An 18326-nucleotide genomic window follows, 5' to 3' on the forward strand; every position below is an offset into this window, starting at 1 on the left:
AAAGAGCAGTCATTACCACAGCGAGCCTCACAGAAACGGAGTATAAGAGTCAGCCTTAACATAGCAGTTGGTTCATTTGTCAGAAGAACCTGTTTACAGAAAGCACAGTTCAGCACTACATCGTTAAAGCTGGATGCCTTCAAAGGGCACTCGCCTAATAGCTTTATTTATAGTTAACAGTTTTATATAGAACATGCATATTGTTTATACTCTTGCCACAGTGTCTCAGAACTTTGAAAGTGTTATTTTTCATGAGATTGTACTGAATTTTTAAAAAATACTAATGTTTAAAAACATGCAAATAGAACTACCCTATGACCCAGTAATCTTACTCCTGGGTATTTACCCAAAGGATTGGAAAACACTCAGTTGGAAAGATACTTGCACATCCATGTTTATTGCATGTTGTTTACAATGCTAAGGCATGGAATCAATCTAAGGGTCCAAGAACTGATGACTGGGTTGAAAAACTGTAGCACGTGTATATTGGGTTGTCGGAAGGTCATGGCACATTTTTGTGTAGAAAAACACCAAAGATGGAAAAAGATAACTTTTCTGACAACCCAATACTATGGACTGCTACTCAGCCCATAAGAAACAATGAGACCCTATCGTTTGATTTAAAGTGGATGAATATAGATAGAGGACTTAATGTTGAGCCAGATGAGCCAGACTTTGAAAGATACACATTGTATATCCCCACTCAGTATGTACTGAATGTCTGCGCTCTATGGCCAAAACCGAAAGATCTGAAGATACGATAGTAAAAAGGATAAGTGTGAATACCAGAGACTGTAAGGCAGGGGAGTGGGTGGTAGAGGGTGGATGAGAAGAAACACTGAACAAACAGAAGAATATAAACTTCTCTGTGGAAAAAATGTTCTGTAATTTTTGCTTTATAAAAAAAAAATTGAAAGAACGTAAAAAAAAAATAACGTGTTCTGTAATTTTTGCTTTATAAAAAAAAAAATTAAAGAACGTAAAAAAAAATCACAAATGCGTAAGTTCTGTAGAAAAATTTGAAAACATGTATGAATTTGATTTGCATTTGGGTTGCTGTTTTATTAACAAATGGTGGGCGTTTCCTTTCAGGAGAGCACAGACGTAGATGATGAGGATGATGAAGATGACAAGGTGAGTACCCCCAAGAAAGAGCATAACAAGGATCATTAATGTTGTCAACACACAGTGCTCCTCAAGGTGGAATCTCTGTCTCTTTTAAGTATTATAGGAGGACAATTACGGTACTGATACTGTTTTCTTTTTTGGAAAAAGACAGCCTTTTATAAAATTTTTGCGTTAGTTTGAAAGGGGTAAAATATAAGGCATCAGTGAAATGTTACTACATACCTAGAGGAGGCCTTTCGTTGGACACAGGCCAAGATGAGCTTTCCCCTTGGTAGAGAAAAGGTAGCCGAGGAAGTCAAAAGTAAATGAAGTGAAATCGCTGTAACTTGAGGTCCACGTCTGCACTCTGCGGGGTGGTCACCCACTTCCCAGCCTGTCACTTCCCCAGCTGTTGCTGGCAGCGTTTGCTGCTATATGTCTGTGTACATCTGTCCTTTCCCTCCTCTTGGGAGGATCTCTCAAATCTGCTGCTTTTGTTGTCATTACACTTTCAGACAAACCTTCTGGAATAAAATGAAAAATGCGAAGTGCCAAATGAGATGGTACTAGCTTAATGAATTTCCAGGCCTCTAAAACCTGTGGGCATAGGGGGCTGGTGATGGTAGCACAGGGGAGGCTTGTTGGAGACGGGAGGGCCAAAGAAAGAACCTTAAGAGGAAGTATACCCATAGAATAGAAATTAATTCCAAGACTGGCTCTGTGACACAAAGAAACTTAAAATTAATTGAGTGGACCAGATGGTTTTGCCCATTCGAAGCAAATGGAGTGGATTACAAAGTAAATCTTATTTGTTGTGCTAAGATGACTATTAATAGCAAAATAATAAAATGAAGTCTGTGTTTTAAAAGAGAATCAACCATTTTCAGAATAAAGGTCACACAGATGTGATTTTCTTTGTGGTAAGTTGACGGTCGTGGTTTCTGAGTGATCAGTCATTGAATATATTGAGCCATAGCTGAGCTACAGTGCATGATGAGATGTGTGAGCAGAGAAAATCACAAGCATTATTGAAATTATATTTAACCTATATGAGACACCAAGTGCAAGTTCAAGTCTCCTTCTTACCGACTGGTTATAAATTGGGAATTCCGAAACCCCATGCTCCTAGGTTTGATAATTTGCCAGGATAGCTCATGAAACTTAGGGAAACATTTGCTTACATGAACTTGGTTTTTGTGACGGTTACAACTCAGCAACACCCAAATGGGAGAGGTAGACAGGGCAAGGTAAGGGGAAAGTGTATGGGACTTTCATGCCCTCTCCAAGAACGCCCCATCTGAGCTCCTCCATGTGTTCACCAACCAGGGAGCTTTCCTAACACCATGTTTTGTTTTCATTGTTTTCGATGGTGGCTTCATTAGCTAGTCATGTTTGACTGAATCACTGGCCCTTTAGTGATTATTTCCTTGGGGTTAGTGATGTGTCAGAGGCATGAAAGTTCCAACCCAAAGATCAAATGGCTCATTCCGCTGACAACCAGTTCCCCTGACGACCAGTTCCCTATGTTTAGAGGTTTTCCAAAAGTCAACTCGGGAGGCCAGCAGGTGCAATAATGGTTACATCGCTGGATTCCTACATGGCTGACTGCGGTTTGAATACCACACCCAGCGACTTGAAACTCACTCTATGTGCATGCACATGCCCAAAATTCTGAGAGGAGAATGGAGGAGAAGGGACTGTGGCATGGCCATCCACCCTGGGGGAGGGGGAGATGATTTCTCACATTCAGTCTCTTTTTCTCTCTGGTGAGTGTATGTGCCCTATAGCAAGAATCTGTCTCTCTAAAAAAGGAGAGAGAGAGAGAGAAAGAGGGAGAAAGAGAGAGAGAGAGCGAGCAAGCAAGTGTGGTTGAAAGGTGGTTGTTATGAATAGCCAAAGGTTCTCTTTTCGCCTTTCTAGCTCTGGAGCTATTTCATGAACTGGGGATAAAAGAAGGTGTCATTATAGATGATGCTCGTAGCATTCTTCCCACTTGAGATATTCCAAGAATTTTAAGAGTCTAGCCAAGAACTAGGGACAAAGATCAAATGTATATTTTGTATCACAATACCATTCTAGGCAAAACCCTAAATTTGTATATATCAAGGCTTGGAAGGGTGGAAGAGTTCTTTCTGATTGGTCAAGATTGTTTAAGGGAGCCACTCATGGAAGAGACATTATCCACTCTTTGGGGATAATTGTGACCTGGTATCTGTGGCTCATCCAAGAAAGGACAGTGTCCAGTGAGGTGGCAATGCATGACAAAGGGGAAGTGTCCAGTGAGGTGACAATGAATGACAAAGGGGTGTTCAGTAACTGGAAAGCTACAAAACCAGGCATAGAGCAGTGGTTGTCCAGGTCAGGTCTACCCTGAGGTACCCCAAGAGCTGCCTGGGGTCCTGCCAGTAGAGCTCTTGGGCCCTCTGGAAAGTCATAGCATGTTTTTGCATAGAAAGACAGGAAAATATGCCACGACTTTCCTGATGACCTAATATTTGGGATGTGCTCAGGCCTTTCTGGGCAAGGATAACCCTGAAAAGAACTGGAAAGGTGGCATGTATAGGAATGAGCCTCGTGGCTGTGACATTCATGGGAAACGTGGCTTTCTCTACAGAAGAACTGGGAGAACCAGTCCCATGATGAAGGGGTCGGTGCTAGCATTTGCTTCATACTGGCCAGGGCAAGTTCACTCTTGAGATGCTTTATTCTAATAGTTCAACAGTGCCTATTAATAGCTATAGTATTGGGGCTGGACAGTGGCGTGGTGGTTAAAGTGGTGAACTGCCCACGTGGCTGACCAAGGTTTGAATCCTGGACCTGCAACTTGCTTTTTCACTTTCTCTGTCTCTGGTCAAATAAAAAAAAATAATAATAAAATATTTTTAAAAAAAGATAGCTACAGCATGACCATGGTGGTTTTGCTCCCTCAAGTTTATATTTCTATGAAATCCTGCAGAGGTGTACGTTTTTGAATTCTCTTTATTGTCTCTTCTGCTGAAAACAACCCTCTGTTGGCAGGAAAGCTGAAAACATTTCGGTCCATGCACATCACTGTCTCTTCACTGTCTCTTCTCTGAGAGACTTGTGAATTAGAGGGATTCTCGCTTTAACATCCCTCGAGTGCACATCCACCTCTGTATCACACTACATTTCTTTTGCACGTCAGGCAGCCCCCACCACTGAGCTGTGCTCATCCCAGATCTGGACAACACTCAGTCCAGTGTGCCATAGGAAAGGTCTCGTCCACTCCGCCTTCCGGCTTCTGTTGCATGTTAGACATGACAGACCATGTTCTGGGAACTGTAACACGCCGCTTGAGAGATGAACTGTTTACAAATGATAAGCACACCGCCCTTTTGTTCCCAACCAGAAGAAGAGAGGAGCTCCCTTCTGCCCAAACGATCCATCTTGAAAGTGACACTCCTTAATTGCTTGCTCCACTTCCACCGAATACCAGCACAGACAACCGCGGAAGATGAAAGCATGCCTGGGTCCCTTGGCACAGCGTTCTCGGGAGAGGATCCGTTCCCATGTTCTGCCTGTCTCCGAAGCACAGACCAGGACGCAGTCTGGGGTCTGTCACACTGTCATTGTCTGGAACAGGAGTTGTTGTCAAATGACATCACGGTAGCCCTGTGCTCCTTCTCATGGTGAAAAAGCACATGGTCGTAACCTGTATGGGAGGCCAGAATAGACTCCGCAAGTTTTCCTCCTTTCCTCTTGTAATCTTTGAGTTGTAACATGGAACTTCCAAGTAACTTTTTTTAAAATTTTTTAATTTTTTTAGGCTTTTAGAAAACAGACTGTATAGGCTAAGTTTGGAAGAGAGGGAATCCTTTTTTCTTATACTTGATGGCCCCTAAGAAATTGCTTGTGAGAGGTATCATTTGCAAAGGACCCCAGAACAAACAGATAATGGCCGAGTTCAGCCCAGAGCCATCCGTTGACATTTGCTATTTGTATGAGATTCCATTTGTGGGATCCTTCCGTGTGGCCCTTATTTGTCCGGATGGATTACAATGAAAATTGCATTAATTTTCTACACAGTAAAGGTCAGTAATTGAAGCGTGAACCAAGAAACTATTGTATAAAACGCTGTATCCCATACTTAGGAAAGGTCACGGAAGACAGTAATATCTTGTTTTCATGGCCGAAGGTATAAATACGTGCATTACACTTTCTTTTGTTCCAGACCAATAGTCACTTACATAGAATATTTCAGCATTCACTATTAACATCAGGAAGAAGGACTCAGTCAGGGCCTGTGATGAAAGAAAAAAAAAAACAACCTGCTATCAGTAACTGCCCTTTCATGTCTCTATCATGGGTCGGTTTGTTTATAAGTAAGTTGTTCGGAACAGGAATGCAATGATCTTTATTTTTTTTTTTAAATTACTTAATTTTATTCATTGTCATTATCTATTTTAGTTTATTGAAGTTGACCAGAGAGAGCCAGAGGTAGAGAAGGAAAGTGAGAAAGGAAGCTGCCAGGTCCAGGACTCAGACCACGGTCAGCCACGTGGGAATCCAACCGCCTTACCCACCGTGCCACCTGCTTTCCGTGGAATGGTCTTTACTTTTAGGCTGATCGATGAGGTCACCATTGCCTGGCAATATTCATGAAAAGAAAGAAAATCACCCTTTTACCAGTTATGGATGAAAAACAAATATGGATATTTTCCTTTATGAGACCAAGAAATATCAAATGTATTTTGGATTAACATTGTATAATGGAAGGATATGAATACATATTGTATCTGTGTCCTATGTTCACAAATTAGGGTGTCATCATCAAATTTTAAACACATGGAAACCATCAATGTTAACATTGAAAATGATATTCTACTTCCCCAAGGACTGGTCCACTAAACAGTACATAGGTAGAGACCTCATAGAGGACAAGCACATGACAGGTGTTTTGTTTTTTGTGTTTGTTTTTGTTTTGTTTTTGAGAGGTTTTTGCTATAGGGTGCATGTGCTCACCAGAAAGACAGAGACAGAGAGACAGAAAGCAAGAAATCACTCCCCACGGGTGTGGGGGAATGGCCACGCCGCAATCCCTTCTCCTTCATTCTCCTCTAGGGAACTTGGACATGGACACGCATGTGCCCGGCGTAAGTTTAAGCCACCAGGTCCGGGACTCAAACTGCGGTCGACTACATGGGAGTCCAGCGACGTAGCCATTACGCCAACTGCTGGTGCCTTGGCAGGTGTTTTAAGGAATTCTCTGGGCCAGCCAATGGTATGATGGTTAAGGCATTGGATCCCACATAGCCAACTATGTGGTTCAAGTCCCATACTCAGTGGCTCAAAAAAATCATGCCAGGTGCATGTGCGTGCAAGCTCAAAATCCCAAGAGGAAAATGAAGAAGGGATTGACATGGCCACCCCTCTGAAAGGTGCTTTCTCACTTTCTCTCTCTCTCTCCCCCCTCCCCACAGCACCTCCCTCCCGTTACCACATCCCTCCCCTCACCACCTCTCTCTCTACCACTTCCCTCCCCATCACTTCCCTTCCTCCCTCCCTCGCTCCAGTGACTGCATATGCTCTATAGCAAACAAACAAACAAAAAAAAATGCTCTCTCTATAAATTAACCTGCAGAGTCCTTTTGGATGAGATGGTTATGTCCTCAGGTCTCATTCCCTGTGTTTGCTTGTCACCGAGAGAAAGACAATGATCTATGGGACCCTAACGAGGGAGGACAGTTGTTCATAGAGGAGGCCTTATAGTCTAATAGAGTAATTGTAATTTTGCTTAATTGTTTCTTTGTGCCTTAAGCATGCCCAAAACATAGTCAATTGATTTGATTAGTGATTTTTTGTTTGTTTGTTTTAAATTCACCAGAGGGGGCATGTACTCACTAGCTAGAGAAACACAGAAAGTGGGAGGGAAGGTGGGAAAGCAACCCCTCAATGGGGTGTGGCCATGCTGCAATTCCTTCTCCATTCAGGATTTGAGGCATGCACACAAGTGCTGGCGTGCTTTTTAGCTTTTTAAGCTACAAAGTCTGGGCTCTGGTTCTTTTAACCCTGAGGCAATGGGGACAGCTCAGTAAGTGTTTTGTTTGCTGGTTTTAACTATTGCATAAAGAGTGATGCTTTAAATTGATAAGGTGTGGCGGTTTAAGAAAGCTTTGGTTGATCATCGTTACATGCACAAACACACTTTGGTATATATGCAGCCTGTATACAGAGCATGTTGGATAACTGCTTGTGGATCATTTTTCAGGGAAATAAATACTCATTTTGATTATGTCCTTTTAATGTAATATGGTTCTGAAGCATTTTAACTGCTAACTTTTCTACCATGCAGTCTTACTTTTTTCTGTTTTTAAGAATTATTTAATTTTATTTATTGGGGGTTTAGTAATGTCATGATGCACTGTTGCATAGAAAAGCATGTCATGACTTTCCTGATGACCCTTATTATTTTTTAATCTGCCATAGGGCACATGCACAAGAAAGAGAAAGAGAGAGAGAGTGAGCGAGAGCGAGCACAAGCGAGAGAGCGCATGAGCGAGCAAGCAAACAAACCACCAGGTCCAGAACCTGAACTGTGGCTGGGCATATGGAAGTCCAGTGTCTCAACCACCATGCCACCTGCTGACTCTGCGATCTTTTAAGACTGTAATAGTAAGGGGGCTGGCAGGTGGCATGGTGGTTAAGGGCGCTGGATGCTCTCATGGCCGAAAGTGATTCAAGTCCTGGACCTGGCAGCTTACTTTCTCTTTCTGTCCCTCTCTGGTCAAATTAAAATAAAAAAATGAAGTTCAATAAAAATAATTCTTTAAGATAATTAATATTTAGGGACCAGCAGTCAGCGTAATGTCTATGTCACTGGACTCCCATCTAGTCAGCCGCAGTTTGCGTCCCTGACCCGGTGGCTTAAAACTCACACTGGGCGCATGTGCGTGCGTGCCCAAGATCCCGAGAGGAGAATGGAGGAGAAGGGATTGCGGCGTGGCCATCTCCTCTAGGGGGTGATTTCTCACTTTCTCTCTCTCTCTCTCTCTCTGTCTGTCTGGCGATCGCATGCACTCTATAGCCAAAAAAACTCGCAAAAAAAAATAAATAAATAAAAAGTAAAAGTAAAAAAATAGTAAAGTGAATTCCAGCCAACTCTTAATTATCAATTTATGCATGTTTTAAATGAGCAGGGGTAAACTTCTAGATTTCCTGCAGTTCTTTAATAGAAAAAATTGATTACATTTCAGTGTTAAAAGTCACATTTCCAGGCCATCAGATGGCATGGAAGCTGGGTCCCATATGACTGACCTGCGGTTCAAGTCCCAGACAGAATGGCTTGAAAATTACACAGGGTGTACGTGCGTGTGTGCCCAAAGTTCCAAGAGAAGAAGGGAATGTGGCAGCATGGCCATCCCTCTGGGAGGGTGATTTCTCACCCCAACTTGAAAAACTTACTGGTGGCATTTGGCAAGTACAAATGCCCTATAGCAAACTTAGAAACAAACAACAACAACAAAAAGCCCTCCATTCCGAAAAATGTGTTGTCTTCATTACCTTTAGAAATAATACAGAGGGGCTAGCAGGTGGCATGGTGGTTAAGGTGTTATGCTCTCACATGGCCGTGGTTCAAGTCCTCTACCTAGCAGCTTAAAAATCATGCTGGGGGGCTGGCAGATGGTGTGGTAGTTAAGGGTGCTGACTCCCACATAGCCGACTGCGGTTCGAGTTCCGGACCTGGCAGCATGCTTTCTCTCTCTCTCCCCCCGCCAGCTAAATAAATAAAAGTTAAATAAAATAATTCTTTTTAAAAAATACCACATTGAGCTCATATGCATGTATACCCAAGACCCCAGGAGAAGAATGGAGGAGAATGCATTGTGATGTGGCCATCCCCTCTGGGCAGAGTGTGTGTGTGTGGGGGTGTGATCTCTCACTTCCCTTCTCACTCACACTCACTCTCTCTCTCTCTCTCTCTCTGTTACTGGGTTTTTTGAAGCATTTTTTGGAGCATATTATCAATTATATTGCTATTCCTTATAGATCTTTGTCATTTTGACTGTAAGGATTATACTTGGTATGTTATTTCCAAATACTGTGAAATATGACATCAAACTATAAATCAGTGAATTATCTAGTCTTCTTCTAGCTAATGTGTACTGTCTCATAGAGCAGAGTTAGAAGCTCTGCTATTTTAGTAACTTTTGCTATACCATGGTGTTTAACTTCTAGCCCAGCTACTGTGGCACAGCAGTAAGGCAAGTGCCTGACAATCCTGGAAGCCACAGGAAGGCCATGGGTTCAAGTTCCTGAATCAGCCTGAAAACATGCCAGAGAACATGGGCACCCAGGATCCTGAGGTGCTTTGGGGCTGGGACAGTAGGATTGTAATGTGACAAGACCCTGTGTAGGGTGCATCTCTCTCTCTCTCTCTTGCTCGTTTGTATATATGCACTGTCATTAAAAAGAAAAAAAATTGATTTGGGGACTCAGCAGATGGCATAATGGTCACATTACTGGATTCTCATGTAGCTGATTGGAGTCTGAGTCCTGGACGCAGAGGCTTAAAACTCATGCCAGGTGCTTGTGTGTGCGTGCCCAAAATCCTAAGAGGAGAATGGAAGAGAAGGGATTGGGACGTGGTCATACCCCCTGGGGGGGGTGACTTCTCACTTTCTGCTTCTGTGTCTCTCTGGTGAACACACGTGCCCTATAGCAAAACTTTCTCTCTTAAAATAATAATTTTGCAGGGACCAGCAGTTAGCATAATGGCCATGTCGCTGGAGTCCCATGTAGCTGACTGCAGTTCAAGTCCCAGACCCAGTGGCTTAAACTCATGCTGGGCACGTGCGTGTGCATGCCCACGGTCACGAGAGGAGAATGGAGGAGAAGGGACTGCGGCGTGCCCGTCCCCCCTGGGGGGTGATTTCTCGCTTTCTGTCTGTCTGTCTCTCTCTGTCTATCTGGTGAGCGTACGTGCCCTATAGTGAAAACCTCTCCAAAAAATAAATAAATAATTTTGCACTGCCTAGAATTATGACATCATGATAAGGCAGAATACATTGAGCAGTTTCTAAATGATTCGTGTTTTTTCTGAGGGTATAATAGTTGTTCCTCTGGGTCTTTCCTAATGAAACCCTAACAGCTTGTGTGGTTCAACCTAAGTCCCAATTATGTAATCAGTATAAAAGGTAATTGATAGTTTAGAAAATTCTGGCTTGTCGGGAAAGTTGTGACACATTTTTGCATAGGAAAACCCATCATGACTTTCCTGACGACCTAATAATTGATAGAAAGATGGGACGCTACTTTTTCCCCTAAGGAAAAGTAATCCTTTGAAATAAGAAATTCAAAAACAGTAATAATTGAAAACAAGATCATGTGGAATGTAACTTATTTCAATAATCAGATGTATAAATAATATGGTTTTTATTTTCTTTTAAGAAGAGTATTTTTTAAATAATTATTTTATTTTATTTTATTTATTTATTTTAGTTTGACCAGAGAGATACAGAATGAGAGAGAGAGAGAGAGAGAAAGTGAGAAAGCAAGCCACCAGGTCCAGGACTCGAACCGTGGTCGGCCATGTGGGAGTCCAGCACCCTTAGTCACCATGCCACCTGTCGGCCCCATTAATATGGCTTTTAGAACAATCACAATTTGCAGGCTACTTTTTATCCTATCACTAAATTTGGTCTCCTCCCCCTCGCCCCTGCACACACACATACACATTCTTCAAATGAACAAACTCAAATTAGGAGAAATTAAGTAACGGTTCTGAGATTTCTCATCCAGGTTATTAGCAAGACTCAAACCCAGCTCTTCTTAGACCTTGTTTTTTTCTCTTTTCTCCATTCTATTTTAATTTGCTAGAGGGCCCGTGTGCTTGCCAGAGACAGAGAGAATAAGAGATGGTGAGAGAGAAAGCACCACCCCCCGGGGGGGGGGATGGCCACACTCACAATCCTTTGTCCTCTCTTTGCCATACACACACGCACGCACACCTGGCATTTTTTTTAGACCCCTGGGTGTAGGACTCAAACTGCATAACCGACCAGGTGGGATCCAGCTGCCTTAGCCACCTCGCCATTGGCTGGACCATTTCTACCATGCCATATTGTTAAGAAGTAAACATGTCATTGATGGATTGGTCCATTTTCCTTTAACATTATTGACAAAAGAGTGAGTGTCTTTTCTGATCTGGAATCTCTATGAGTACAGAGACCGCAATCGTAAATGAAGTGTTGGTTGTAAGAAGCCACAGTGCTGTATCAGCAGTTGGCGTAATGGCTATGTTGCTGGACTCCCATGTAGTCGACTGTGGTTCGAGTCCTGGACCCGGTGACTTAAACTCATGCAGGGCATGTGCACAAGCATGTCCAAGATCCCGAGAGGAGAATGGAGGAAAAGGGAGTGTGGCATGGCCGTCCCCCCTGGGGGGTGGTTTCTCGCTTTCTGTCTGTCTCTCTCTGTCTTTCTGGCGAGCGCACGTGCCCTATAGCCAAAACCTTTCCCCAAAAAAGGAAACCACAGTGGTGTGTGCCCCACTTTCCTCAGGGGTTCTATGCTATGTTGGGCAATGGAGAAGGAATAAGGATTGCAAAAAGGAAGTATTGTTTGTGTGAATCTTTTTCAAAATCATTGGCACTGAAATATACTCATATTTTAATTCATTTTCTTGTGTTTTTTTTTTTTAATTACCCTCCTATCTATCTGCAGTAATAACAGACTAAACCATTGCCCTGTTTACCTTGTGGAAGAGTGGCATTTTGTCAACTGGCTCCGAGAAAATTCTAATGAAATCAGTCTACCCAGGGTCTGAGTTCCAAATAATTTGTTTCTAAATGGTTGCCAATTTACAAATTGTTATATGAATATCTCCTTTTGAAGATGAGGTTGCTTTCTTTTTCTTTTTGATAGATTTTTACTATAGGGTACATGTGCTTGACAGACAAGAGAGACAGATAGACAGACAAAAAGCAAGAAATCACCCTCGGGGGGTGGCCATACCACAGTCCGTTCTCCATTTTTCCTCTCGGAATTTTGGGCATGCATGCACACGCGCCTGGTGTGAGTTGTTTTTTATCGCTTGTTTTTTGAGATTTTTGCTATGGGGCACGTGTGCTCACCAGAAGGACAGAGACAGAGAGAGAGAAAGTGAGAAATCACCCCCAGGGGGAATGGCCAGGCCACAGTCCCTTCTCCTCCATTCTCCTCTCGAGATCTTGGGCACGCACGCACACGCGCCTGACATGAGTTTAAGCTACGGGGTCCGGGACTTGAACTGTGTTGACTACATGAGAGTCCAGCGACATAGCCATTACGCCACCTGCTGGTCCCGTGCCTTGCATGAGTTTTAAGCTGCTGTGTCTGGGACTACAACCGTAATCAAATATGTGGGAGTCCAGCGAAGTAACTATTATGCCATCTTCTGGTCCCCTTTTGTACTTTTTTCATTCATTTCATACCAGATGAGATTGATGTTGCAAATCGGAAAAAAAAAAATGTTGGTGTTTAGATGAACAGATAGAGCTATATAAAGTCTGTTAGAAATGATACTGATCCAAACTCCAATCACTCTGTTTCATATTCTATTTCTGAGGCAAAAGAACTCCTTGAGAAAAGAAAAAAAATCTCCAAAAAGAAGACAGATGCCTGCCCCCTCACCCATTTTAATAGCGTGCACTGTGGAGTTGCACGTGCTCACATGTTCACGTGCCCACATAATGCTTCATGGGAAGAAATCTAAAGACGGTTCCCAGTCAGGATTCCCAAAGAAAAATTTTTAATCTCATGTATCAGAAACATTACTTCTTGTTCTTTGTTATGACAGATGCTGAGAGCTTTTTTTTTTTTCCATGCTAAATGCCACTCGATCTATTTCTAATGTTTATCATTCTTCAAGTTTTCAAATTGTAGGCTTTTAATATTCAGTGGAGGAAACAGACCAAACATATTCCTGTTTAAAGTCTCAAGTTCTATTTTCGCATCTGTAGTCGAGATAACTGAAATTACTGGGAGGATCTTGAGATAATAACAATTTTGCAGCGATCCCTTTGGGGACCCCTGTATAGCTTCTGACAAATATTATTCGATTTTTTAAGCGTGTCAGAAAGATTTTTCCTGACATGGTCAATTTTCCGGAATCTTTCTCGGGTTTTGCTCAGGTAATTAATAGAGAAATGAGAGTTTTTCCAAATCAGAACATGCGAGAAAGATTTAAAGTAACATACTGATTATATAATTAATTCTCAGTTGTAAATTCATTTTGATGGTGTTAATTCTCTCCCAGAGGCTCGAAGCTAGTTTATTGTACCTACAAGTGCTATACCCACTGGAGCGTGGGGAAGACAAGAAGGCCTTGAGGAATAAATGGCCCTTTGATCTTTTCGGTTTTTGTTCTGTTTTTAAAGAAAGAATAACAGTGTTACAGAACAGGCATGGTACTTACTCATGATTCAAGTGCTTAGAAACCTTAGCCAAAATACTCAAGCCTTCTGCAGTTTCATAAAGAAAAATGCATGCCACCAAAAATGGTTATCTGGTATTCATCTTTATGTGATATATGTTTTTAGGTTACACAGTTTGACTTTGATTATTTTCCTTAGCAATGTGCCAGTTTTTAAATAGTGTATTTAAAAAAAAAAAAAAGAGAGACCCTTACGAAACCTGAATTCCGAATTGGAAAAGTCTAAGCTTTCCTTTCCATTAGGCAGTGTGTGCTGACTCATAAATTAGACCCTACATCCGTGAATCGTACTTGCGCCTCTGTATAGTTCTGGATTTGTAATGAGAAGTGACATCCCATATATTTCCCCAATATAGAATCTAATGCCATGTTCGTAGCCATCATGGTCTTGTTCGTTTGTTTAATCACACCAGTGGCCATCGCTGTTTTGAATCCACGTTTCCCTCTGTCGGTTTTGAGCAACCTGCGTTAAGGGAGATGATAAGCATGTAGGGCTGCAGTTTGGTCTTTCTAGATGAATCACCGTTACCCCGCCTAGAATTCGGTAGCAGCAGCAGATGTAATGTTGTGTTTGCTAAACTGTGTGATCGCCACTTTCTCTGGTTCAATCTGAAACGTGTAAATAAAGCCAGCATGATGTAGATGGAAAGGCCAGATGATCTTTTACACAGCTCTGGGCAACATGAGTAGACATGTCCTGCAAGGTCATTGCTTTTGAAGCTTAAATGCACCCCAGGATTCTTTCAACTAGACAAAAGGTTGGTCCTTCTTTTGTCTTTCTCTTTCTAGAAGGGAAGGGATTTAAGTTGATGAAGCACTTGAAGTATATGGGGGTTGGGGGATGCTTCTGCATATGTGATAATACTGGATTCTTCCAAGACTCCAGTCGGGGTGAGGGTCATGATCTCTATTTTCCAGATAACAAAATTTAGGACCGAAAGAGGTAAGGAAATGGGCCATGATGGCAAAGCGAGCAGATGACAGAAACTGTGTTGAGCCCAGTTCTGCACATGTGTCCTGCTTTGCGTAGAAATGTTTCTTAGTTTCTCTTGACCTCAGTTTCCTGGAAGTGGAACTATCAATAATAAGTATGCTTATAATATTAATATGCCCATTGGTATATCATCAATGGATATAATTAAAGAGAAATGACTTTGCTGGGGCCAGCAGGGCATGGTGGTTAAGGCGACTGGAATCCCACATGGCTGACCATGGTTTGAGTCCTGGACCTGACAGCTTGCTTTCTCACTTTCCTTCTCTCTCTTTGTCTCTCTCTGGTCAAATTCAAAATAAAATAAATGAATTAAATTAAAAAAAAAAGAGAGAAATGACCTGTAAAATCTCTATCTATTTAGCTTTCTTTTCTTTCCCTTCCCTTCCCTTCTTTTTATCTCTCTCTTTCTCTTTTTTGTTTGTCTGCCATAGGGCATGTGTGCTCACCAGAGAGGAGAGAGACAGTGAGCAAGAAAGTGAGAAATCATCTCCCATGGAGGATGGCCATGCTACAATCCCTTCTCCTCCATTCTCCTCCCGGAATTTTGATAATGCACACTCTCTTGCCTAGTGTGATTTTCAAGCCACTAGGTCTAGGACTTAAACTGCTGTTGTCCATATTGGAGTGCAGCATCTTAGCTACTGTGTCACCTGCCATCCGCCATGTCCCCTAAAATAGAGTATCTTATTTTCAAAGAGAAACTTTGCTATCTAGAGAATGCCTCTAGAGTAATGAAAAGGACAGAGATGAAACACCCTCCGAGAGAACACAGGCAGTGGACTGGCTTCCTTAGGAAGAGGCTTCTAGCTGCTTCTAGAGCTTGAGTTGGGCCTTTTAGCCTCATTGATGAATTTATGAGACCTAAAAAATCCTGTGGCACTATTATCAACTTGCGACTGTATTCTTCCTGCATCCGTTCATGTTCCCATCAAATGAGCTCTTTGGCAGCACCCAAGCTGTCCCCACTGCAGCTTTGGGTACTGACAGTAGGATGAGATAAAGCCATGTGGTCTCATGTTTTGTTCTACCAGTTCAAGCATGGGTAGTAGAATATGGAATGTATTCATGAAACAGCCAAGCTTTGAAAATAACGTTTTCTGGTAGTATAAAAAGCTACTACCCTTTGATAAACCCTCATAGCTGAAGAGTGAAGGCCTTGTGGAGAGAATCTAAAGAGGGGGTAGAGACATATGAAAAAGTGTTTTTGGTTCCCTGTTCAGAAGAATATACTGGAAAGGGAACCAGCAGTTAGTGTAATGGCTGTGTCACTGGACTTCCATGTGGTCGACTGCGGTTCACGTCCTGGACCCGGTGGATTAAAACTCACGCCAGGCGCATGTGCGTGTGCCCAAGATCCCGAGAGGAGAATGGAGGAGAAGGGATTGCGGTGTGACCATCCCCCCTGGGGGGGGGGTGATTTCTCGCTTTCTGTCTCTATATCTCTCTCTGTCTGGCAAGCGCACGTGCCCTATAGCGAAAATCTCTCCAAAAAAAAAATTTTATATATATATACTGGAAAGAATTGGTCCCTTCCTGTACCAGTGCATTTTAGGGAAGACATATTTAGGTTGATCCTATGTTTCTGTTGTGCCAGAAAGTTTCTAGTAACTAATTTTCTCCATTTTTAAACCAAGTATTTTATTTCCTATCCCCATTAGAACAAGCTGGGATAAATTACAGAGGCCACTGATGTTCCCCTAGATGCAATGGGACTGTTTAACGTAGTCTTTGAATATTAAAGCATCAACCTCATTAAGAAGTAAGAGGACTTGTAAGAATCATGATCATTTTGGTCTATTAACTCTTGCTTTCTTTATAATTGGAACCTCAATATTTGGGTATTTCACAGGTAAAAGAAAAAAAAAAAACAAGACAACTGAAATAGGAAGTTTTATGAAATTAAGCCACATGGAAATTTGAGTCATTTTCCAAGAAATTGTTTTGACCTAAACTAGATGCTGCTGAAAAGAGGAAGCCACTGTTGCCCTTTGGGTCAAATTCCCGGGTACTATCAAATGTTCCTTTATAAACAGGAATACTTATGTGGCACACAGAGATGGGTTTTCACCATTGTGCTTACTGGTAGAAGTCGGTGGGTTGCCAAGCATGAATTATAATTGGTCACACTGGTAGCATATCTGATTTTTATTGCAAACCACTTGAAGAATTAGAGTTAGTAAGTGAATGAGGGAGAGAGAGGATTAAAATTGGAGTAATCGGTAAATCTTACAAATTGGATGTTGCAGAGGAAAAGCCCAAGTTTTGCTTTTGTGCAGAACAGTTGGATAAAGGAGTGCAGATCACATGGTAACAGGTTATGCAAACCCTCCCAGCATCTAGCGCTCTGCTGCTCTCTGGGCTGATTCCATTGAGCAGCGTCATAAACAAGGGCAAATGTAAGTAAACATGCTAGACCAGCAGATAGTCTAATGGTTACGTTGCTGGACTCCTACGTAGTCGACTGTGGTTTGAGTCCTGGACCCAGAAGCTTAAAACTCATGCTGAGTGTATGTGTCCAAATTGTGAGGAGAATGGAGGAGAAGGGATTGTGGCATGGCCATTCCCCCCAGGGGGCTATTTTTTGCTTTCTGTCTCTGTTTCTCTGATGAGTACATGTACCTTATAGACAAAATATATCTCAAAAAAAGGAAAAAAGAACATGCGTTTTGATGTTTCTGCATATACATACTTTACTCAGCAGTCCCTACAGGGTATAGGATGCTTCTTCATTCTTTCCATGGTTCCTGTTTGATGGAGCTTAGACTATAAGAGAGTAGGGATTTTTTTTTTTTTTCCTGTAGTATAGATGGTCTAGGAATGTCCTCTTAAGTTGGAAAGTGTTTGCTGGATAATTTAGTATGTGCTAACCCATGTGAAATTCCATTTTTATTTTTTTAAGTGTTGTTAAAGTTGTGAGGTTTTGGGTTTAATAGGCATGGTGGCTATAATGACCTGGGAGGCAGGAGGTGGCTGAATCCCAATTACTGCAAAGTTCATAAGGAAGCTTGGAACGTAGCTTCAGAATATAAGAACCAGAGCCGGTCCCATTACACAGCAGTTAAGCCCTATACGCAGGGAGCTGGATTCCACATGGCTGACCCTGGTTCAGATCTCAACCCCAATGACTTGAAATACATGGCAGGCATATGAGTATGCCCTAAATCCTGAGGGAATGGTAAAATGGAGGCAAAAGAATTGTGTCATTATCATGCCTTATTGGAGTGTGCTTTTTCTATCATCTCTACTGAGTGTACATACCTTCTGGCGATAATAATAATAAAAAGGAAAAGTGTAAAATATCACCTTTTAGGAAATCTTATTTTCTCTAACATTTGAATAATGTCTAAGTTCCTTTAAGTTCCTTTTTTAATTTTTTTCCTGAGAGATTTTTGCTATAGGATGTGTGCACACACGAGAGACTGAAAGTGAGAAATCACCTCCCCTAGAGGAGATGGCCATGTTGTAATTCCTTCTTCTCCATTTTCCTCTTGGGACCTTGAACATTCACATACATGTGCCTGGTGTGAGTTTCAAGTTACCAGGTCTAGGACTTGAACTGTGGTCCACCATGTGGGAGTCCAGCACCTTAACCACTAACTATCACCTGGCCCATCTAAGTTACTTTTATGAGCATTGACTACCTAGTGTGATAAAACACATGTACGGTTTTCTACAAGCAAGTAAGGATAACCTTAGAGAGCTGAATCCCATTCATATTAAAAACTAGAGGAGGAAGGGACCAGCAGGTAGCGTAATGGCTATGTCGCTGGACTCCCATGTAGACGACCACGG

General features: G+C 42.1%; 1 protein-coding gene across 3 annotated transcripts in view; it reads left to right on the forward strand.

Annotated features, from left to right (window-relative positions):
- Window positions 1–18326, forward strand: part of MCTP2 (multiple C2 and transmembrane domain containing 2) — a 279496-nt gene that overhangs the window by 237707 nt on the left and 23463 nt on the right. For all 3 annotated transcript variants that reach the window (XM_006142677.3, XM_027769141.1, XM_006142675.3), the window contains one exon: window positions 1093–1134. In XM_006142677.3, coding sequence (XP_006142739.1) covers window positions 1093–1134 — 42 coding nt within the window. The remainder of the gene's footprint in view (window positions 1–1092; window positions 1135–18326) is intronic.

This window comes from Tupaia chinensis, unplaced genomic scaffold (assembly GCF_000334495.1).
Source record: "Tupaia chinensis unplaced genomic scaffold, TupChi_1.0 Scaffold000078_1, whole genome shotgun sequence".
Taxonomy (NCBI): domain Eukaryota; kingdom Metazoa; phylum Chordata; class Mammalia; order Scandentia; family Tupaiidae; genus Tupaia; species Tupaia belangeri.